Below are 25,444 nucleotides of genomic sequence, written 5' to 3' on the forward strand. Positions count from 1 at the left end.
TTTTTTATTGATGGAATATTTAACATTTATACCTTCCACTGGTGGTGGTTGAGGAGAAATCCCCTGATATGATTCTAAAGCGCTTAGGGTGTACAGTAGTACATATGAAAGCGCTATATAAATGCCTCATTCATTCATTCATTCATTCATACCTTATATAAGTAAGGGTAAGCCAGTGAAAATGGTCAAATGGCTTCAGTTTGGCTCGATTTGGCCATTTTTTGGGACCAGTCAGAGCCAATTTGGTGCTCATACTGTGACTGACTGTGCTGCAACAGGCTACTTGTTTGGGTTATAAAAGAGAGTGACTCAGCTATAAATCAAGGATGACTGAGCCATAACGGTGGGTGACTGAGCCGTAATGGTGGGCGACTGAGCCTTAACGGCAGATGACTGATTCAATTCCATTTGATTCTCTTCTATTCTTTTCGCAACCACTGTACCAAAATGGAAGAAATTACCTCACGTTCTCATAGCGGTGAATGTAGATACGGTGAAACTGGTGCTGTAGGTTCTCGTCCTCCACGTTGGTCATGTCGTTAATCATCTCCAGCACTACAAAGCGTGGCAGCACCGACAGCACCAGACGTTCCTAACAGGTGCAGTGTGGGTAAAGCACTTTATTAAACACGGACTTAAATCAGTTAGCCACTGAATGCACACTTACACATAAAAGAGTTTCAACCAGTTCACCAATTTAACTAGCTCGGCAGTCTAACCTTTACATTACGTTACAAACGACAGGGTAGAATTTCATTATGACTGTTTTGCAGTATTATTTAATCCCAAACATTATTATATGATACAGTTTCCTTTTACTGCAATTACAGCTTCAAGTAATTTTTATCCAGTTCTAGTTTCCTTAATGGTTCACACGTCAATCAAATATCCCCAAGCGTCCAGCACACAGGGCTAAATATGAACGCATAACAGTTTATTCTCTAACATTATTTCCCCCAAAAAAACAGAAATACATTTATTATTTAGTACAATGTGAGTATAAAGAGTCTGAATGCTTTAGCAAAACACTGCAAGGGACATATATCTGCCATATACAGTATATTAAAGCCAAAGTGCGTTATTCCTGCATCATCAAAAGCAATTGGTTGAGCCAATATTGCCAATCGTGGGCTGGTCAGATGCTTAAACAAACAGAATGAGAGCGTTTACACTTTTCAGGGGAAATTTAACTTGCATCTGCCTTGCCATACTAAGCTGAGGTAGGAGAAAGCATTTTCAAATAGAAAACAATGACACACCTCAGCTTTAATTGTCCTTTGTGTCGCTGCATGGATAAAGAGCTTGTACTGCAAATATGAAATAAACAAGCCAGAGGTTTGTGCTCACCACTGGCTGGGCTAAAAGCAGGGGAAATATGGAGAGATGGACGTACAAACGAAGAGTAAGCGTACACACACTCACACACTCACACACACTAGTACCAGTATGGGCTCCACTTAACTGGCAAATAAAACCCACTTCAGCAAACAGCCGGAGAGCTCTCAGAGCAAGAGATGGGGGGAGGAGATGGAGTGAGACTTGGAACCTTTCTACACTAGCCTTCTGTCCCCATGAGATGCTGTTCTCATCTTCAAATCAATTACTCTCACCCACTGGGGCTCATTGCTGGAAAAGGTGTGTGATATACAGTAGCAACATTACGTATGCACGTGAGTGTGTGTGCACTTGCATGTATGCTTTTAAAAGTTTGGGGTCCGTAAAAAAAAAAAAAAAAAAAAATTATACTTCTATTCAGCAAGGACATGTTAAATTGAAAAAAAGGGACAATAAAAATTGAATAAATGTTTCTTGAGCACCAAATCAGCATTTTCGAATGATTTCTGAAGGATCATGTGACACTGAAGACTGGAGTAATGATGCAAAATAAAATAGAAATCCGCTTTGCATCACAGGAATAAATTAACACTAATAAACACTCTGGCCACAAACACGTTTTTGCATGTGTCATGGGGTGTGTGAAGGAAACTTCTGAAGTTTGTGACGAACACTAACCTGTCGCTGGTTCTCCGTCTCTAGGCGGAGACGTGCCTCGATGCACCTGCGTGTCTCCAGAAAGGCCTGTCGCTGGGCGCGGTCTGACAGGTAGCTGATAAACATCCCTGCAGTGTTTATGCATAAGAACAGCAGCACCTGAGCTAACAGCTGGAGAGAGAGAGAGAGAGAGAGAGAGAGAAGACAAAAACAGAGAATATTACTGACCTTAAGAAATTAACTGCAGGTCAAACTACACATAGATACAACTTAACTACATCCATTCATCAGCTGCTGTATGACAGTATGTGGAATTTTACATCTGAAATTCAAACAAAAAAACAGCATAAACAAGGTCCAAAATCAAGATTTTTGTATATGTGCCAATGACGAGTGAATGAGACCCTTTTCCAGCCATAAAAAGGAAACCATGAAACAATATTGTGCATTTGTATTAAAAATATATTTTTGCCATAAAGAATTGGGATTATTTTTCTGTTTTTCTTGCATTTTACTGATGTACTAGGTAATTGTAGGTGGGTAATTGTGTCACTTGCAGCATATGCAAGATGATTCATTTAGATTAAGATTCATTTAATTTAATGTGAAGAATATTTCCTCATTTTACAGATACCAGCCACTGCCAAGTAAATTTTATTTGTTTGCCAAAGCCATTTTTTCTTGCATTTGGCATTTGGCAAGTGTAAATTGTAGACCTTGAGCATAAGCATTCAAGAGAAAAATTCTTGCTTATTTTAATTTAAATGTAATCCCATTCCCTATGAGATGGAAGCTAAATGTCATCTTTCTCTTTATTTCACAAACAAACACACACATGCAGATTAATGTGCAATTAATAAATGTCAGTCATATACTGGAGGCACAATACTTTTTACAGTTAATAAGCATGCTATTATTTCAAATGTACTCATTTAAAAGCTAAAGCAAAGTGGTTTTTAAAAACCTTTTGTGTTTGCTTTTCAGGTCCACTTATTTAATGACTGTTAAAATTCAGACACGTTGTGATTTTCTTATGACAAATATGTCAAAACCATGCAGATTTGCCATAGCTGATTTTTTGTCTTCCTTAAATATATTTTGCACAAGTACATTAGAACAAACAGAAACACATTTACAAAACATGGAGTCACATACTGCCAATGATTTACATATTTTAGCACATGAACTAGCATTTAGGCATCAGCTAAGCTGTTCTCCTACCATGCATTTCCAATTGGTTTCCATTTTCTGATTGGCTTACCACATCTTCAGAGAAAACAAACAAACAAAACAAAGGACTCATGCAGCCCATCCACCAGGGGGAGCCGCAGAGGTGAGAGAAAACTGAGGGTAGATGCCAAATCCACTCAAAAAAAACTGCTGGATTGAACCAGTTAGCCCTCTGAAATCAATAAGAAATCAAATATACTGACTTTCTAATAAATATAAATTTATTTTTACAATCAGAACAAATGCATCTCATATCTACCAGCGATAAGTTTGTAAATTTGTCAGATGTGTGAAAGCTGTTTACCTCAGTTGGGCCACCAAATAAAACATGAAATCAAAATTGTAATGTCCAATGTGACTGGCTGGCTGCTATGACATTTCCAGGACTCAGAGTGAAACTATTGTATTTACAAGGTATAATCAGTGTCTAATCAAGAAGTTTCGACTTCATATTGAGACTAGATACGACAAAACAGACACCAACACCATAACAGACACGCTCTCTTTGTCTGTCCGGAATAAAGTAGCCCAAAAAGTTAAAAAGTTACACACACAAAGGTACATATTTATATTTAGACATAAGAACAAACACTGTTAGTTTACCGCATTTGGAACATATACTGTCATGCCTCTCAGAGGAATCCAAAAATACACATGCTTTACCAAACATGTCGTGAAAATCTCCAGAGAGTATGATGTAACCACCTGCAATCATTAACACTCTAAAACAATCACTGCAAAACATGTTTAAGCATGCCTTTGCACCTATTACTACAAAAGCCTCATAGGCATTTGTTTGTGTGTGTGTGTGTGTGTGTGTGTGTGTGTGTGTGTGTGTGTGTGTGTGTGTGTGTGTGTGTGTGCATATGTGTGTGTGTGTCTGCTTCAGTTAGACACATCCCTCCTGGCAATCTAAATTTGATGACTGATTAACGAGCCCCCCATCCTTTACAGTTTCAATTACTCTGGGTTTTTATTTTTGTCCCGTGGGGGCATTAAAGGGCTGCCATTTCAGATAGAGCGAAGCAAAGGGACCCTAATTAATAACAACCCCTCCAGTACACACACGCACGCACGCACGCACACACACACGCACGCATGTACAAAAACACACCACAGAACCAATGCAGTAAACATTATCAACATTCAAGTATCAAGCTAGCATGCAAATTGACGTAAATATAACTTCTAATAATTTTAATTGTTGTTTGTAATTGTAAATGCTATTTACAAACATAAACAAAACCCACACGCACTTAAGTATTGTGTGTGCTTCATAAGATAAAATAACGAGCACACACACACACACACACACACACACACACACACACACACACACACAGAGATCAGTGATGTGGACAGTTTTAATAGGAATGCTCATTATTTCAGACTTTCCCCATTCAAATCACTGACCTTAAAATACATTATCTCACATTGTACAAATGCCTCTCCACATACGGAAACATGAACAGCAGACAGACTAATGAATATGAGTCTTTGTGTGCGTGTTTTTTTTTTTTAATATTGCTCTTAGCTGTAGAAAACATGAATAGATGGTTAAGTGACGCTTTCTAGGTTTACATTTATCTACAGGTAAATTTCCCAATGTCACTTTAAAGTCAGTTCATACTCGTACTTGAACCACAGGTGTAGTTCATATTAATTATGGACATGATCCATTAACATTTGACAAACAGAAAGAGTCACAATTATAACATCATCATTTTGAACGATAAATCTAGTTAAAACATGAGAGATGTTTTGAAAAGTATGGAGCCCCTAAAGGGACAAAAAATCCGAGATGTTTTGCGGTCCTCCGAGAAACGTTGCGTTCGCTCGCAAAATGTTTGGGTTCCTCCGAGAAACTTTCAATTCACTCGCAATACTTTTGAGTTCTTTTTTTGAAAGTTTTACAAGGGAACGCAAAGGTTTAGCAAGCGTATGCAAAGTTTCTCAGGGGAACGTAGAAACATGTTTCTGCCTCAGAGTGAAAAAAGTGTATTTTAAACTTATCCTTCTTTTGTGAGGTCTAAAATTGCAATTATGAGAAATAAAGTCAAAATTGAGAGATATACGGTTTCAATTGTGAGACATGTCAGTTATAAGAACTAGTCTCAACTAGTCTCATAATATGAGAAATATAATTGCAACTGAGAACAAATGGGCCAATTGTAAGATATAAAGTCACAGTCGTAAGATATAAAGTTGCAACCGCGAGAAACAGTCCCAGTTGTGAGATATAAAAGTGGAAACATGAAAACTGGCTTCTACAGAAAATAGAGGCATTTATCTATGAAATGAAATTCATGCATTGTGGCTTAAATATCAAAACACACTTTGGGGCCACTGTACATTTCCTATCGCGTGTAAATACAGCAAAAGAATTTGCAGAACAAATCTGTTAAATCACTGACTTCTAAATGAATACTTCAAACGCACACACAAACACAGTGCACTTTAACTATAGCCTTTGACACCATAATTATCTCAGCAAAGTACAGTGATATCCGTCAGCATGCAGCAGAAATCGTTAAGAGTGACTGACTCTCATTGACTGCAGCAAATTAAAGAGAGAAGAAAAAAAACAAAACAACTGCAAAGCATCCCCAGACCAACAGATCTAATGAAACTGTTAATATCAACATTGTACTCCAGCCAGAGAGTCTTCGCCACGCAGAGGAGCCGAACTGAGATTTAATTAACACTCCATTTAATTACTGGGGTTGATTACGGTTGTAAAATGCTGCCTCTGAGATTTCCAGTAGATGGGCTGCTGTCCACTGATAATTCAACCATCGAGCGGAAACAGTACAATGCCCATATGATCAACTTTGAAATTGAAATTTGACATTTAGGGTATTTTTAAGTGACGTACAGCAGCCAGTCTCCATGGAGCATCTTAAGGCAGATGAGCAAAGCATTGTGGGAACAGTTGTATTTTCACTGCCGCTCGCTGTGACCTTCTGGCAGCTCTGAGATTAAACTCCACAACCTTTACTTCTGACAGCCCAGACCTTTAAGTGCTATACAGCAGCACCTATAACTACTTACCTACAGTAGTTTTACATATTTCATTCATAGCACTTTTCACTGATGCGGTCAGAGTTAATCTCAATCTATTTTAAACGGTTGCAATGGTCTACTATTCTTGTGTCCTGTTCATTTTTATTCAGAGTAGATGCCATATTTAATTTGATGTGAAACAGTCTGGCCAATATGTTGGAGTTTTTATTCACTGGCAATTGATTGTCTTTTTATAAGGTTATTCACTGATACCAAGGTACACAACAGTATTTTGATCTTTTTTAATATTATTATTATTACACGACAGCATTTAGATTCATATTGAACAGCATTCTATCCATAACAGCCTCATTGTCGTGTCATCTCCTCTTCTGAGGTCTATTATAATGCCAAAAAAACTCACCACTGCATTTCCATTCTGGCTTTCTGCCATCTGTTGAATTTAAAAACAGGACAATCTAGCTTTCTCACTGGAAGCTATGGAGACATTTTCCCTAATCAAACCTGATGCATTGGACCGTTACCTAGTAATCCTGTCCATGTTGCTTTCTACAGAGTAATACTGACCTCAGAACAATTTTACACTATCATTGTTAGCAGCAGCTGATTGTTCTCAAGGTTTCGATTACACGGCAGGACAGTCTACGGTGTCAGAGTTCAAATGCTAAATTGAAAAATACATTATTAATCACTCAGACATAAAAACATTTAATTGACCCGCTGTGATTGATGTTTGTACTGTACATGTGTGAAAATCTACATGAGCAAAATATGTTGTTTGCTCTGTATAAGCTTTGCTAGACGCCATTTATTTTCTTCTTAGCCCCCTTAAAAAGTCTGCAATGAATTTTGCCTCCTTAAAGGGATAGTACTTTTTTGGGTGAACGATCCCTTTAATCTGTGCTTTTGTGATCTCAGTTCATGTTTGCTGAAAACAGCCACTGCAGCAAACTGTCTGAAGTGATTTCACTCTGATTCCTCCCCTCAAACGAAACTTTGTTATATTAAGTATCATCTTTCCCTCAAGTCAATGGCATATATAGGGCAGCAATTTTGGGCATGGAGCGCCGCCCCCACTAACAATGCTCCACTTCTCTTTCACTCTCTGTTCAACAAAATGAAATGCAACAAAAGATGCTACCTTTTAACTCATATAGTGACACCAAAAAAGGTACTGTATTTGGACTTATATTTTGGACACTTGTATCTGCAAACAAATGATGCTATAGAGCTTTTTTCTGAACTAACTTCCCTTTTTCTGAAACATTATTTTCAAAATCTAAATCATACCCTTCAAAATCACACAGGTGTTCATATAGCAGAATGGTATATATCATTATAATAAGAAAATACTGTCCATAATCCACAACTTTTGACAACCAGAAAGTGTCTTCCTGTCTCTGTTTTGAATTGTTACTATTTATATTCTAAAACTTGCTTCAACATTTGTATACATTTTTAATGAAGCTAGTGTCCAAATACTTTTGGGGTCATTACACACACACAGACGTTTTTGAAAGAAGTATCTTATGCTCCACTAAGGCTGCATTTATTTGATTAAAAAATACAGTACAAATGGTAATATTGTGAAATATTATTATTACAATTCAAATACCTCTATAAATGTAATTTATTCCTGTGATGGCAAAGCAGAATTTTCAGCATCATTCCTCCATTCTTCAGTGTCACATGATCCTTCAGAAATCTTTCTAGTATGATGATTTGCTTATTGTTATCCATGTTGAAAGCATTGCCTTTGCTCAATGTTAATGTATTGTGGTAACCTGTGAGTTACCGAAACAGAAATACAGAAAGTTCAACAGAACAGCACTTATTTGAAACAGAAATATTTAGCAAAATTATAAATGTCTGTACTATCATTTTTGATAAACTTAATGTGTCCTTGCTGAATAAAACTCTTTGAATTAATTTATTTTAATTTAATTTATTTTAATATTACTGATTTTACTGTATTTCTGATCAAATAAATGCAGCCTTAGTGAGCATAAGGGACAATTTTAAATAAAATTTTTAAATTTTAAATCAATTAAAAAAAAAGATATGTGTGTGGTTCAGTTATCCATACGTTATGGGAAGAAAATGTCCCCACAAGGAGGGAAATACCAAAAAATCTTAAACATCGAGGATATTTTTTGTTCTCCATTAGGAAAACAGCTTATAAATCATATTAAATGATGATGCAAAAATGCAGAAAGTTTTCTTTGAGGGATATGTTTAGGAGTAGGGTTAGAGTAGGGGGATAGAATATACGGTTTGTGCAATATAAAAACCATTACGCCTATATGGAGAGTCCCCGTAAACCACATATTCAAGAATGTGTGTGTGTGTGTGTGTGTGTGTGTGTGTGTGTGCATGTCTGTGTTTATTGTCAGTCAAGCAAGATTTGAACTCAAAACCTCTCGCTCTTAATGCAGGAAATACTTTTCTGGCCCACATCTCCCTCATCTCCCTGCACTTTGTCTATCCACAATCCACCCTACTGCACGCAACACTCTCACATTGATCTGGTGGAGTTTGTGAAGTGTCTTATAAATGATTGATGGAGACCCTGCAGGAGTTTCCACAAACCCAGAGAGAGCACAAGAAAGCAACGGACGTCCATCTTACCAGCCATTGACGGCATTCTACTTACGTAGCGCTAAACACCGAAACAGGTGTGCGGTCAGGTCTGAGGGTGTGTGTGTGTGTGTGTGTGAGAGCGCGTCCTGCAGTATGAGCGAAGGAGAGGGAAACGAAGAGATGCTGGCAGACAAGTGTGTGAGTCAGAGAGCCCTTCTCCATATCTCCCTCCCACGCGTGCTATTTTTACAGTCTACCTCACACAGCATCTTCGACCACTGCTTGGACACACAAATTTTGGGGTTTGCTAGGGATGATTGGCTATTTTGACCTGAATCTGCATATAGACATCTGGATCTGGCCCGAATCTGTATGTGAAAGGACACTAAACAACTCTGTCTGTCTGTCTGTCTGTCAGTCAGTCTGTATCTGCTGTAATGACAGTGAATAATCTTTGCACCCCCTATAATTAACTCACACAGCTTCCTGTCTCTTCTTTGTTTTGTGCGTCTGTGTGCTTGTTTTGGTGTATAGAGCATGTTGTTTTTGTGCAGCATGTGTGTGCAGGTGAATGTCACAGAATAACTGTAGTGTCACTATGATTTAATTTAGATGCAATATGATCTGATTACATGTGTGAAGTGGACTGGCCTGACCTCAGGTCATCTTGTCATTCAGAATCTCTTTAGCATCTGACAGAGAGAGAACGAAGCTTTGTTGAGCTGCATATACACGCATATGCAACCGTGTCCATGCAATTAAAGCAACGTATAAAGGGACAATTCTCCTAAAATAAAAAAACGGTCATCATTTACTTATCCTCATGTTGTTCCAAACCACAAAATAATATATTTTGAAGAACACTGGTGTGAAAACGACTTTGAACCCCATTGAATTTCAATATGGCCCACAAAAACAAAAAACAAACAAAACATTTTTTTTTCCAAGAAAGGAATTCATCCAGTAAATGTTGGTAGCATTTCCATTTTTGGGCAATCTATTCCTGTAATTGTCTTTTCTTTTTTTCTTCTTTTTTTATATACAAAAACATAAATATATTTGAAAACACTTGTAATGCTTAAGCTCTCATCAGATGTTACTGAAATGGGTAACTGACTGCAGTTCTCTATTATGACTGCTTTGCCGCATTCACGAGCTCTTCTTGACCTTTATTGACCTCTACAAAATTTGGACCGCAAAAACAAGACATCAATATCAGACAGAAAACCACAAGGTAGTCCGCAAAGAACAACCTTAAAATGTCGCTTTCAGCACCACGTCGGGTGGACAGCGACCATTGAGCCTGGGTTAAATGCCTCAAGAACTGAAAACATCCATTTGCACGCGCACCAATTATGCACACAAACTTGCCATGATGTAATATTGCACGTTTCTCTGATGCACTCTCGTCTCACCTGATTCGTGGAGATCTGCGCTCGTGGGGGCACCAGCAGCTGGAGCGCGATGTGGAGCGCGGAGGTCAGCAGTCCTGCCACAATGGCCCAGGTGAGAGGCAGCGGAAGCATGCTGTAGGTGGCAAAGAGCGTGAAGAGCACGTACCCTATCCCATCCCCGAGCAAGCCGTAGCCCAGTCCCGTCGCGAGGATCTGGGTGGCCATGGCGATCCAGGTCACCGCGCCGCTGTACTGCAGGTAACCGTGCGAGCTCGTGTCCTTGCGCACCACAACCAGAGCGCAGATTACCACCTCGATGCCCGTGAAGAAGCCGAGCAGCATTCCTTTGATCGGGTCCATCGGCGTGGACGCCAGGGTCAGGTGCAGCACGAGAAGTGTCAGCTTGGTCACCACGTCCAAAATGTTCATGACCACCACTGACTTCCGTCGCTGGCCGAGGAAGTAGCGCTGGTACAGGCGCTCGAGGTCCCTGGACTTGAAAGCGTAGCGCAGCGTGGGGAAGATGACCCCGCGGTACGTGTAGCCCCAGCTCAGGAAGAAGTCTGAGTTGCTGGGCGCGCAGTCGATCTGCAAGAAACCCAGGTCACTGCTCGAGCGCTCGGGGAAGACTTTAGTGCCGCCGTTGTTGTGCCGGTCGCTCACCGACGTCCTGCCGGCGGAGTGTTTGCGCGAGCCCTGCGCGTGATGCTCGTCCGGTGAGACGGGTTTTGGGCTGTGTTCGTGAATGAAGCGCTGCTCGGTGATGTGTCGCACGGCATTTTGCCACAGCAGGCGCTTCGGTCGGTTCCCGTTGTTGTTACTGGGTGTTTTGTTGATGGTGTACAGCTCCTCGCTCGCGCTGGAACAGCGAACCTCTGACAACTCCATTGTTCCCACGCCAGACGCGGTTCTATTTACTTACACGCGTTCCCAGAACAGAGAGAGAGAATACGAGCAGGTGTGTGCGAGGAAGAGTGAAGGCGAACCGAATGGAGAGTGGAGAACGCATCGGGACAAGCAGACTGGTCCCACGGCAGCTGCCGCTCATCATCATGCGTCTTGTCCTCCGCGAACGTCAGAGCGATTCGGTCTCGCTTGCTCGTGCCATTTGGCTGCGCAGCGCTACAGCATGGCATGCGCCCGCTCGCGTGCTGAGAAACAGCGCATCTTAACGCGGTCTGACGAGGAAAACGTGCCCTGTTGTCTGCGTGTGTTACCCTCTGTGTTGCTGCAGCAGGTCTTGGTGTGGTTCTGTTCTCCTATCACAACCAGGATGCACACTCAAGAATGTTAAGGAGTCCTTTCCACAACGCCATTCCGCCCCTCGTGCGGTACAGTCTTTAAGTCTACTGTATGTGTCTCTTCTGTGGTATTTCCCCCCTGTCTCCAGGAATCTTTGTCATATCCAGCGGTGAGGTTTAGGGCTGGAGGTGTCGAGAAGAAGACCTTCCTCAGTTTTGAGGCTCTCACAATGGGTCGCGACAGATAGAAAGCCGAGTGCTGAAATTCAAGAATAATATCACTTAAAACAAAAGAAAAAACATGCAAGCAAAAACAACAAAAGGTCTATGTCAGCCAGTAAGGATACTGAAGGCTCCTGTGATGTGAAACATCCAGTGCGTCCGCTCATCTGGTGGAGATGGTATATTTACACTGAGAAAAAGAGAGAGAGGGGAGGAGGAGGGGTGTGTGTGTGACTGAGTCTTCCCGACGTCACGAGCTCCTTGCCTTTTTCCTCCCCGCGCGCAGCTTTTGTTTCGGTCCTAAGCACCGCAGAGGAGCGCGCGCAAGAAAGAATATGGGACAGTGGGACACAGAACATTTGACAACATAATTTTTGACTGCTTTAAACGAAAGAAAATAGATCAATTTAACTGAAGTCAAAAATCAATACTAAAATGATTGTTATTAGCCTATTCATTATATTGTCTTTCCGTCCTTCGGATTAGACGTTAAACCGAGGTCCTGACTCTCTGTGGTCATTAAAAATCCCAAGATGTCCTTCGGAAAAAAAGAGTAGGGGTTTAACCCCGGCATCCTGGCCAAATTTGCCCATTGGCGCCTGTCCAACATGGCCTCCTCCTAATCATCCCCATATATACTCATTGGCTTCATCACTGTCTCCTCTCCACCATTAAGCTGGTGTGTGGTGGACGTTCTTCAGCTTGTTTGACAAATATCTCAATGTCACTTAAACTATATGCATCCTTTTGAATGCTTCCAAAACAAAACTTAATTTCCAGCTCTGCTTTCAGATTTGGTGCGTGCACCCAATTGAAATACAGAAAACAGTGGAATTGGACATTTAGGCCTAGGCTACATATCCACAGGCGAATATCGTCCTTTTCTATGTGCGACTTAAATGACTGTAAAACAAAAATGAGCTCAAATCTCAAATATTATAAAAAGTTATATTGCAAATCGCTTTTATCATTTTTATTAGAATTTATCAGGATATTTTTAGAAACACAACACACTTACGTTACCGTGACTCACCGGCTATTCGTCTTGTTCAAATATTTTACAGCGCGAGACTCCAACTGCGGCTGATTAAAGCGGGCCGACGACGCCTCGCGAGTGACTCATCACGTCCCCCGCTTGCGCCTGCCGGCTGTTTTTTTTTAACGGCTGTGGGTTTGTACCATAGGAGACACTGTCTTTTCCAGGAGTTTCTCTCTGCGTTGCTCACTTCCTCACTTTTTTCTTTGCTCTGAAAAAAAAAAGAAGAAGAATGATAAACTGCCACAGGAAACTGTTGGAGGCAGCGGCGTGCGCGCTCACCGGCTGCTATGGGCCTCCGCATCACCCCACTGTTACGTTCATTCAGTTAATATAAGCACACAGTGTATAAACTGCACACTACCTAACACCAGGGCTGGATCATGGTCCTGCGATGCCCCCTCCACCTCACATCGCCCATAATGCCAGACCCCTTATCCTACTTAGTGACAATGGTGATTTGGATTTTAAAAAATGCATCTTAGAGGTGCTGTCATTTCTTTTGACTATACTAAAGTATAAAAATACAGTAGGGGAGAGCGGGGCACAAAGTAACGCTTTTTGACTTTCTCAGTTTGTGTAAATCTACTTATGGTTCAGAGTATTTATTTTTTCCCACATTACTTTCCCACATGTCTAGTACAATTATGTGTTTTTGTTTTATTAATACAGTATATACTTTTTTCTTGATATACCCCGAAAGAATGGAAGTGAAATGTGACAACATGCCCCATAGGTGGGGTACATTGTAACATGTGTGGGGGCACATTGTAACATAACATATGACAGCTTAAAATGTTATCTGATCTAATAAAAAAAATATACAAAACAAACTAAAATATTTTCTAAATAAAATACAATTAAAAAAAAATTTCATATAAAATAATGGCAATTTTTAATAATTAAATATAAACTCATTTTTGAGTTTTGACTACGAACACATGAAAACACAGCTATACAACATAGTTCAAAACAAATAAATAATTAGTAATTTTTGAACATTGACTCTCAGTCTTTATTCACCTTTTTCTCACGTTTTCTCAATAAAATTAATAAAAGTATAGAATATAATAGCATATTTCTAATAGGGGCACATTGTAACGCAGTGTTACAACATGCCCCCGCCTGCACAAATGGGATTTAAACCCTGCTAGTGTCTTCTGCTAGTTAGTGAAGCATTAAAGAACTATCTCAACTGTTAAATAACATCTTGGAGATTAAAATAATATCAGATTTGTCTTATTTTAAATAAACACAAAAAATAGAGATGAAAAATTAACTTAAGTAAGAAATTTACTTTTGCTATGGTTTAATAAATGTCTATGGATATCTTCCACAAAAAAAACCATTTTGGCGGATTTTTTTTTTCTATATAGTGTTGATATGGCAACTAGTAAATACACAAAGTTTCGTCATCCAAGCATGTGCGGAAGTATTTAAAACAAGCGTGTTACAACTAGCCCCGCGTTAGGTTGTGCCCCGCGCTCCCCTATGTTTCAGATATTTAGAAAACATGCTAAGTTTACATACCTGTTTCTCTGAAAAACAATGCTACAGCCCGTAATTCTACTTTGAATATGCGTTCCATGTCGGAATGTCTATTTTTGTTTTCGTCTGTGTGATTCCGTCCACTGCCAATTTACCAAATAGTATTTCAACACCCCAGGTTGCCAGTTGCCATAAAACACAGCGTATTTCAGCCATGGAAGCCAGCAAACAAACTGGGTCAAAGATCGCAGATTCTACCCGACCTAAAAAGCCTCGGCATCCATAATAAGCTCTATGACCAAACGCATATTAAAACGCAGATAAATCAACTCATCAACTTAGTGTAAAGCTCGTCATCTTCCAATGTAAATTGCACTCATTCCTATTGCGTCCTCAATCTGGCAACCCGTATTAGCATCAAGTCTGAGGAGGGGGCGGGAGAAACAGCCCTCTCACAATATTTTGAATTTGGACTGCAGTACCCATTTCAAACAATAGTCGTCAATATTACACACTGCACCTTTAACATTAGATGATTAGGAAAAAATAATTAGCCCTAGCTAAAACTGTGACTGGTTAACAGATATAACCAGATAATAACTGTAATTATTTACTCACCCTATGTTGTTCCAAACCTTTTTCTTCTGTGAAACACAAATGTATAAGTTTGAGAATTATGATAAGCTCTTTAATGCTTTAAAGTTGTGCTGCTTAATATAATTTTTTCAAAAACTGAAATAGAAACCATTTGTAACAATGGAAGATCTTTACTGTCACTTTTAATCAATTTAATGCAGCCTTGCTGAAAAAAAGTCATGCTGAAAATGCAGTTTGTGTGTTGTGCAATCTGAGGTGGAGGAGTGATGTAAGCAGGCTGCTGATGATGTGATTGGCGGAACTGATGAAGACATGAATGAAGAGAAGACGTCATTCAAGTGTGTGTGTGCAAGTGCTGTAGAAAATCATCACGTTTGAGGAGGAATCAGTGTGCATATCTGTGAATTCATGTTTTCATGGTTAAGTCTATGAATGCTGCTACTGTTCCATTATAGACCAAAATATGCGTGATAGCATATGTCAATTTTGCCGGTTCATGTGTTTCCAATTAAAGTGTGACATTTGAAATGATCCCATTGAGGAGCAAAAGTCAGATCTCTCTCACACTGTGCTTCACAGTTTAGTTAAATATGAATCAGTCCACTCCAGACTAACCCAAATCTTATCACTACCCCTAAAAGTAAGCCTTCGGTATTCTTAGACTTTAAATAAATAAATAAAACTGCAGATTAAGCACATATTTCCTAACATCTCTGTGGTAAACAACATATATGTTCACCTAAAAAAGAAACACTTATCATAATGTCCATACTTGTATGATTTTCCATCTTCTGCAGAACACATAAAAACATATTTAGGAGATTGTTAGATCCAAAACATTGACTTTCACTGTAAAATAAAATAAAAATAAAAGGACAATTTTCAAAATATCTTCTTTGTGAAGATAATTGAGGGAAAAAATCATACAGGTTATGAATAAAATGAGGTTCAGTAGTTTCATTTATGGCTGAACTATCTCTTTAAGCTGCTGTCACATTAGGCTTTGAGCAAATAAATTACATAAAACTCTGAAGCTTTTAAGTTTATACAGAGGTTAATCTGTTATGTTTACAGTAGATTGGTCAAATGTCCATGTCAGAATTCAGCAAACTTAAATCTGGGTACTGAAGATTAATGGAAGCGAATGGAGCACTGTATAGTGTAAATGATAAATACCAGCATAATTTTAAAGTCACAATGAAATCTATTTCAGTATTTATTATAAATGATTTAATGGTGCAATTTTTTTATTTTTATTCATGAGCCCTTGTAATCTTTAATCAAAATAAACTGCCCTCCCTCTTGCAGGGACATCTCTTCTCTGATGACGTGTTTACTGGCGTAAGGGCGAGACAATCTGTCAATCACATGACATGACATCACAGCAAAAGCAAACCCCAACCAAGCAACCATCCAATCAATTCCTGATTGATTTTGGTCAAGATCTTGTATTGACAATGCAAAAGTCAAGCACTCTGCACTGTTAGACTTTTCAAGGGTTTTTTACAGTAACTTACTGGCAACACTGTTGCCAGTAAGTTACTGTAATTAGGATTTACAGTACATTACCGTATTTCATTACATTACCGTAATACAGTGCATTACTGTAAAAACGAAGCTAATCAGTACACTACTGTAATTATTTTTTTCTTTGTACTAAATTAGATTTCATAATTTTGATATATAATTCATTTTATTTTTATCTTACATAAATACTACTAACATACAAACCAATTAGACAAAGTTATTACAAAATACAATTTTTTTTATTAAAAAAATCTCATATATATCACAAAATAAACAGTCTGCCAATGCTGGAAATATGTGTGAAACGTTTACACATTAATGGGTGAGTTTAGGGACAACGTTTTTGTGTTAATTTTAACATTTAACATTTAAATTCATTGTGTTAATGATTTTAACAAAGTAAATATGTCAGAAAGGTTAGCACAAAGATGTGTAAATGTGTTAAATTAACACATTATGTGCTGTCCTTCACTGCACACATTGTTAAAATCATACATAAAATCATAAACAAAACGTTAGCATTTGACTAAATGAATGTAGAGTCATTGGTTGTTTAGCTTATACAAGTATTATAATTAAATATCAACCATTACATTCATAAAACTGCAGAATATAAATACATTTCTAAGCAGTCAAAAAGGAAATGTCAAACACAGGACAAAACACAGTTCTTTTCACAATACATGACACATAACCCCACCTTAAAAATAATTTCACTAATTTACAAAAATGTGTTGGATTCATGTACACTGGTGGCCAAAATAAGTATTTAAGTGTCTTAATGTTTTTGAAAGGAGTCTCTTTGATGCTCAAGAAACATTTCTCATTATAATCAATGTCTGACTGTCTACCCCTCAGTCTACTTCTACTTCTACGAGTAAAGATCATCATCAGAATAATCTTTAAAAAGTCAACACAATGTTTTTGTCCACCTTTGCGAATAAATGAACTTCTCCAAAGATTGGTTCCTGTTCAGAACTTGACTGACAACATCAGAATGTTCCCTGGTCTGCATGCGTGTCCACAAACACTAATGTACTCAGTCCTTCAGAGGAGATCCCGGTTCCAACACTATATATGAGAGAGAGAGAGAGAGAGAGAGAGAGAGAGAGAGAGAGAGAGAGAGAGAGAGAGAGAGAGAGAGAGAGAGAGAGAGAATATTAGTGTCAAAATATTTTTAACCTCCTTTTTTTACATTTTTATTATTATTTTTACAATAACTAAAGAATATATATATTTGTAAACAGCTTTTTAGCATATGTAAATAGCATATTCAAACATTTCAACTGAACTAAATTAAATTATTCCAGATTAAATTTTAATACTTACAAATCCTAAATTCTGTCCAAAAATTCTGAGATCCATAGCTCTCTATGACTGTGACTGAAATCGATGTTTTAGCCCATTTCAGCTCGTCTGCAGTGAAGGAGTTCCTGTTTGAGACAAACACACAGTAAGACACATGCAAGAAATCACTGTGTGATGATCGTTCTCCTTCCTACAGTAGTTAACCCACCTGTGCACTGATATTAGGACCTTCCTGGTCAGGTGGGACTGCAATGGTAGAGAGTCTTCTGCCTAATAAAATATCAAAATAATGCAAAAAATATAAACTTAAGTTGTTTAGAATTCTAGATTTGGTATGGATGAATTAGTGAGAGTTTTACTGCAGTGCTAACCTGGATACATTTAATCTGGTGAGACTGAACAAAGACAATGGTCCATCTTCTGATTGGTTAATTTGCTGTGTAATAAATATAAAGTTAGACATGATACAAATATAACTTATTTGATATAAAGTTAGCCAATTTTATAGAGATTTTATAAGACATTGTATGCTACCTAGTCTGCACCAGTGGCTCCAAAGCACTTATCACATATTGCTAATCATTTCAGCAAACTTATTTCAAAATATATCACAAATGGCCTAACGTTAACTTACCTCCGGAATCTTGCTAGTCACTGGCGCGAATTGGCGCTTTGTTGCAGTTGCCTTTAGTTTAAACACATACAAAAATGGAAGTAAATATTAAATTCCATAAAAAAAAACTATAATAGCCTATGTTATAGTTTGCAAACTAATACTAAACCTAGAAAGGTGGCAGCTAGCCAAATAAAACTTACATACAATGTTATTTTCTCATCAGTAGGCCAACATTATCTACAACCAAAACAGAATTTCACATTAGTTAATTTATTGTTAATGTAAACTAACGTTAAGCGTTGCTCGTTGGCGTATTTTAACTCGACAACAAAGTCTGTCAAATGAAACGTTAGCGCAGTTTACCGTGGTAAAGTTCGTTACCGCCATGTAGTAGGCTATAACAGGTTAAACTGGGCACATTCCTGTCAACACACACAGAATGTTTTTTTACCTTGCTTGCTGGTCTCTCTCTCGGTGAAGTGAATTCCGTCTCTTCCCCGGGCCAGACTCGAACGGCGCGGTCCAACAAAAGACAGTCAGAACCCAGTGATATTACACTGGATGCTCCGGCACGACACGACACGACAAGACAAATGATGCGCCGTTATATTTCTGACGTACAGTACTCCGAGTCCAAGCGCTCGCGCTATTTCTGACAAGGGACAAACAGGTTCGCATTTTGCATTAATGGTCCGGTCCGGTCGCTTCAATGTGTCCAATATAGACAGCCTCTGACTGTTATAGCGTTGTAGACACGCAGTGTAAGGCAAAAATTAGGAAATAAAAAGCACGATGGAATGGTGCCAGCCAGAGAGACCGTTACGTCAAATACAGTAGTATACAGCAAATTTAAAAAAAATACAGTAAGTCTCTGTATGTGGTGTTAGACAAATACAGTAGTATACAGCAAATTTTAAAAATACAGTAAGTCACTGTATGTGGTGTTAGACGTCACAGGAAATTCCCATGATGCAATGGGAATCACAGTTATTTACTGTAAAGAGAAATAGCAGTATAATACTGGGGGATTTAAAGTAAATAACTGTAGAAATTACAGAAAAGTCTAACAGTGTGTATAGTTTACTCCAAAGACTTTCAATGAATTTAAGGTCTGGACTCCGAGGTGCCAATTCATGTGTGAAAAAGATTCTTCATGCTCCTTCCCAACCATTCTTTCACAATTTCAGCCTGATGAATATGGCCATGATGTGTTCTCTTACGAGAGGTCTCTCGTACTGCGTAAGATATCTTACGCTAGGGGAAAATCCTTTTCCGCGAGATATTGAAGCCAAAAATTATCCTTAATTTTGTAATAATGCAAAACGCGTTGCAGCAGCAATGCAGACATAGGCGAGACAGCTCGCGCGCCTATTGGCTGCTCTGCGGCAACTGCAGCAGCCTATCGAGCGAGGCCTGGCGTGACGCCAGACCCAATCAGGGCACTTCGCGCCCGCTGCGTCACGTCCCGCCGAAATGGGCGTGGTCTAGGCCTATAAATATCGCTCGCAGGCAGCTATTATCTGATTTTTCATCCTTCAAGCGAAGCACACGCATCGCTGGAGCTGGATTAGAAGCCGCGCCGTCGAGAGAGAGCACCTTCAGCGGGACGAGTCACTGAAGTCGCTGGCCGCGCCGCCTTCCTGCCTTCCTGCTGCGCTTTCCGGCGCTTATATCCTTCTCTTTTATTTGCACTGTATTTCTGTGTGTGTGTGTCGCCGCCGCGACACACATTTCTAAAAGAGCTAGCGTCTTTTTAAAGATGCCTTCCTGCGGCTCGTGCAGAGCCACACTCAGCGACGGGGACCGCCACGTGATCTGCGTTTCCTGCCTGGGTGAGGAACATGCAGCTCTCGCGCTCGCTGACGGCGGATGCCCTCACTGCGAGCTGATGGCAATGGCGACTCTGAGGACTCGCCTAGCCGTCTTCACCGAGACTGCTCCCCCGCCCGCCGCGGCGTCGCGCCGTAAAAAGCGCCGTGCCCAGCGGGCCCCGGAACCCTCCCTCAGCCGCCAAAGCTCGCCGGTTCGCCCGCTTGCTTCCCCGGCTTCTTCTGTTTCGCTTCCTGACGGACAGCGGCCGCCGTCTGCCGCCGCTTCCGTTGATATCGCGGATGAGGAAGCCCTGCTGGGAGAGGATGATTCCTGCTCTATCCTGGCGTCAGGCAGTGAGGATTGGGCGGGCTCTGAGGACCCCGCACCCCCTGCCCGCACTTCGTCAGGCAAGAGAGCTTCTATTGAGACGGAACTCATGCGAGTACTCGCACAGGCCGCGGCGAGCCTCGGCCTCGAGTGGTCTTCGCCTGAGCAGCCCGCTCACAACCGGCTGGATGGATTTTTCCTGCCTGGGGAGCGCGCTTCGCCTGTGTCCAGACCGGCGCCTTTTCTTCCTGAGTTACACGAAGAAGTCGCCAAGTCCTGGAGCGCCCCCTATTCTGCTAGAGTGCGTCCTGCTGTTTCTTTGGCATTCTCCGCCGTTGACGATGCCAAGAACAGAGGATACCTCTCGCTGCCGCCGGTTGAAGAGGCGATAGCGGCCCACTTATGCCCGCCCTCCGCTGGACGGCGCGCTAAGCCGGCCCTGCCCTCTAAAGCTTGCCGCACGACGTCGAGCTTGCTCCACCGCGCTTTCTCCGCCGCCGGGCAAGCTGCGTCAGCGTTGCACACCATGGCAACGCTCCAGATCTTCCAGGCCGATCTCCTCCGTAAGCTGGATGAGGAAGGACCTGACGCGATCTGTGTGCCGGACTTAAGGAGTGCCACGGACCTCGCTCTTCGTGCTACTAAGTCCGCAGCGCAAGCCATTGGACGGACTATGGCTTCTCTCACCGTGTCTGAGAGACATCTCTGGCTGACGCTCTCGGAAATGGCCGAGTCTGAACGCACCGCGTTCCTCGACGCCCCGCTTTCCGCCACAGGCCTCTTTGGATCCTCCGTCAAAGATTTCGCGGAGAGATTCGCAGAGGTACAGAAAGCGTCTCAGGCCATGAAGCACTTCCTCCCGAAGCGCTCCAGCTCTGCAGCAGGCCGTGCGAAACCGTCTGCTCAGAGCTCACAGCCACAGCCACCGTCCACTGCCTCCACTTCACAGCGCCGCCAGGCCAGAAGCGCGAGACCGCGCTCCCGCTCATCCGGTCGCCGCCCCGCAGGACGCGGCTCGCGACCTAGGATCACGGTGAAGCCCGAGGCCCCGAAGTCGTCCTAGCACAGCTAGGAAAACGACGGTGTTCCAGTCCCGCTGCGGCCGGACTCACACCAAAGCTATTCGCTCGTCCAGTTCCAGAAAATGTGACTGTTCCAGTGTTTTCTGCAGCCAACAAGTCGGTTCTGTCACCCGCTTGCCTGCACACAAATGCCGTTTTCACGGCTACCCAGATAAATCCCCAAAAGAGTGTGTTTTCTGGTGTCCCGGCCACGGCCGATGGTGTTTCGTGTGTAGTAAGAATGCCCACTGCCCAGTGCCCATCCCTACACATAAGCACAGCCTGTCACACAGGGCTCGCGCACATAAAACCGACTCAGATCGGTTGCGCTTCAAACATGGTGAACGTGCCCACTACCCAGTGCCCACTAACACCACGTTATGCATGTCTCACGGTTTCTGTAAAAACGAAACCAAAGTGCACTCGCTTCACGCAAGCGAACGATGCTTTCAGTGTGATAAATGTGCCCGCTGTCCCGCGCCCACATCCACACATAGACATGACAGTTCCCACGGGAACCGCCCAGCCCTCCCCCTCGCGGTTAACCACCGTAGAGGAGTCGAGCGCGGGCAATCTGCCCGCTGTCATCAGCGCGCCCCATGCCTCAAATGTCACGAGCGACACGCTTGTGTTACAGCACACCGAAGCTTCTCCATCGCTGAGCGAGCGGAGCGCGCTTCGTATTCGACCCCTAGCTATCCATGCAGACGCATGGGCAAAGCTACCCGGGGTTTCGAAATGGGTGCTGAACATTATAGAAAGAGGCTATTCGCTGCAGTTTCGCCGACGCCCTCGCCGCTATGTGGCGCGCGTCGAGACCACGGTAAAAACAGAAGTAGCACATCTACTTCGAGCCGAAGTGACGAAACTATTGAGCAAAGGGGCCATAGAACCTCTCTCTCAAGATCAGAGCGAGGGAGGGCTATACAGCAGATACTTCCTGGTACCGAAAAAAGACGGGGGTCTCAGACCCATACTAGATCTAAGGCAGCTGAACAAAGTGCTTGTGAAGCGACAGTTCAGGATGCTCACGACCAGGCAAATCCTTGTGCAGATTCGCCAAGGAGATTGGTTTGTGTCAATAGATCTGAAAGACGCGTATTTTCAAATACAGATAGCGTCACGTCACAGGCGATATTTGAGATTCGCCTTCGAGGGCCAGGCATATCAGTACACAGTCCTGCCGTTCGGTTTGTCCCTAGCACCCCGTACATTTACGAAGTGCATGGACGCGGCGCTCGCACCCCTCAGAATGAGAGGCATGCGAGTGCTGAACTATTTGGACGATTGGCTGATTCTAGCGCAATCTCGCGCAGTGCTCATAGAACACACGACCATTTTACTCGATCACCTCGAGGATTTGGGTCTGAGTGTCAATTGGGCGAAGAGCTCCCTGTCACCCAGTCAGAAAATATCTTTCCTGGGCACAGAACTGGACTCACTATCCATGATAGCGCGACTATCACAACAGCGCGCGGTAGACATTCGACGCACAGCGAACTCTTTTCGCTGCGGCGCGTCTGTCCCGCTCAAAAGATTTCAGAAGATGCTAGGTCTCATGGCCTCAGCATCGTCAGTGCTCCAGCTGGGTCTGCTACGCATGCGCCCGCTGCAGTTTTGGCTGAAAGCGCGAGTCCCACGCGAAGCGTGGGCACCCGGTTTGCTTCGCCTCAGGGTCAATCAGAAATGCGTTACAGCTCTGAAACCCTGGAAAGCGAACGACTGGTACCAATCAGGTGTAAGCCTGGGGACTTCCTCGAGGGTGAAAGTGGTGTCCACGGACGCGTCCACCTCGGGATGGGGAGCGCTGCTCGAGGGCAGACCGTTCTTCGGCCAGTGGTCAGAACGGGAGAAGCTCCTGCACATAAACTGCCTCGAAATGCTGGCAGTAGACAACGCGCTGACGCGTTTTTGTCCCCAAATAAAAGGTCACCACGTCTTGGTCCGTTCGGACAACATGTCTGTGGTGTCCTACATAAATCGCCAGGGCGGCATCAGATCCGAGAAACTGTACAGGCTGGCAGAACGCCTCCTAGTATGGGCTCAGTGCAACCTGCGCTCGCTCAGAGCAGCGCACGTGCCAGGGATCATGAATATAGGACCAGACAGACTGTCCAGGAACAATGTTCCGGCAGGCGAATGGTCCCTACACCCACAGACAGTCCAACTGCTGTGGAAGAAATTCGGCAGAGCGAAAGTGGACCTGTTTGCGTCTCAAGAAAACGCTCACTGTCAAGAATTTTTCTCCAAGAGCAGGAGCGCGCTGTCCCATGTGTGGCCCCGCCGCCCGCTCTATGCTTTTCCCCCCGTCTCTCTCCTGCCTCAGGTGATAGAACGGATCAGGGAAGAAGGATGCTCAGTACTGCTGGTAGCACCGTTCTGGAAAAACCAACCTTGGTTCCCAGCCGTGATGCAGTTAGCAAGTACTGCCCCGTGGCCGGTACCAGTGAGGAGAGATCTCCTCTCACAGGCCCGCGGCTCGATCTGGCATCCTCACCCGGAACTATGGTCCCTTCATGTCTGGGCCATCAACGGGTACATGTTGGACTCCCTAAAGGAGTATTAAACACGATCACGCAGGCTAGAGCTCCGTCTACAAGACGACTCTATTCTTCGAAATGGTCAGTGTTTTCGGGCTGGTGCACAGCCCGTGGTGTGTCACCCACAAACTGTGATGTGACGGAGGTGCTTTCCTTCCTACAAGAGCTGTTGGATGGGGGCAGGGCCCCCTCCACGCTCAAAGTTTATGTGGCGGCTATAGCAGCGTTCTCAGAAACAACGCTTGGTCAGTCAATAGGAAGGAACGATTTAGTCATCCGCTTCCTTAGAGGAGCTAAGAGACTGAATCCTCCCAGACCTCCCTCAGTCCCCGTATGGGACCTTTCTACGGTTCTGGAAGCCATGAAAGGTGCGCCATTTGAGCCTTTGCAGTCAATCGATTTAAAACACCTGTCTTTCAAAACAGTGTTTTTGCTGGCTCTCGCTTCAGTGAAGCGCATAGGGGATCTGCACGCGCTCTCTGTGAGCGCGGCGTGCATGGAGTTTGGGCCCAATGACTCAAAAGTTATACTCAAACCTAAGCACGGTTATGTTCCAAAATCCCTCAACACACCGTTTAGGGCGCAGATTATCTCTCTGTCAGCCCTACCGGTCCCTGATGAGGAAAGAGACGCGAGCCTCCTTTGCCCAGTCAGGGCATTACGAGCTTATGTGTCTCGCTCGTCTGTTTTCAGACAGACGGAACAGCTCTTTGTTTCGTTTAGCGGACGTTCTAAGGGACTAGCCGCGTCGAAACAGAGCCTATCCAGATGGATAGTTGATGCTATAGCGCTGGCATACGCCTCCAAGGGCATGCAGTGCCCTTTGGGTGTCAGAGCGCATTCCACGAGAGGCATGGCCTCTTCGTGGGCCTGGTCAAGTGGGATTGCCTTGCAAGATATTTGTATGGCGGCAGGCTGGGCCTCCCCGTCTACATTTATAAGGTTTTATAACCTAGAGGTTCCCGCCCTGCAGGCCAGGCTGCTGTCGGTCTAAACTACCAGTATTATCTGACCTGATGCGTTCAGCTCAGAATGCTGCGTTTGCTGAGCACAGCTCGATGTTCGACAGTTTAAAGCTGGGCAAACTGTGTAAGACCCACATTTTTTCCCATCAGTTCAGGCCGTACCCCGCCCTGTCTGTATGATGAAATTCGCGTCCCTTCGACGCTACTTTATGTGGAAAAGTGAGGCTGCACCCCTCCTTCTTCCCGGACTCTCTGTGAGTTCACTGAGTGATTGTGCACTATATGTACCCCGGGCTTTCGCCCTTGGGTCTTTGGTGTCAGATCTCAGCATGCACGGCGTTTTACATTGGGTCCCCTAGCGTAAGATATCTTACGCAGTACGAGAGACCTCTCGTAAGAGAACGTACTCGGTTACTAACGTAACCTCGGTTCTCTCTAGAAGAGGGAACGAGTACTGCGTATCTTGCCGTGCATGCACACGCTC

General features: G+C 42.8%; 1 protein-coding gene across 2 annotated transcripts in view; it reads right to left on the reverse strand.

Annotated features, from left to right (window-relative positions):
- The window catches only part of adcy8 (adenylate cyclase 8 (brain)), an 84,109-nt gene that overhangs the window by 41,207 nt on the left and 17,458 nt on the right, over nt 1-25,444 (reverse strand). The window contains exons 5-7 of one of the 2 annotated variants that reach the window (XM_082173471.1): nt 10,242-11,720; nt 2,014-2,163; nt 462-592 (exon numbers count right to left, since the gene is read on the reverse strand). In XM_082173471.1, coding sequence (XP_082029597.1) covers nt 462-592; nt 2,014-2,163; nt 10,242-11,108 — 1,148 coding nt within the window. In that variant the 5' untranslated portion in view covers nt 11,109-11,720. Of the gene's footprint in view, nt 1-461; nt 593-2,013; nt 2,164-10,241; nt 12,701-25,444 lie in introns of those variants that run through there. The other variant, XM_082173472.1, reaches the window with a different exon arrangement.

The sequence above is a fragment of the Leuciscus leuciscus genome, assembly GCF_965113295.1.
Source record: "Leuciscus leuciscus genome assembly, chromosome: 6".
NCBI classification, from domain to species: Eukaryota; Metazoa; Chordata; class Actinopteri; order Cypriniformes; family Leuciscidae; genus Leuciscus; species Leuciscus leuciscus.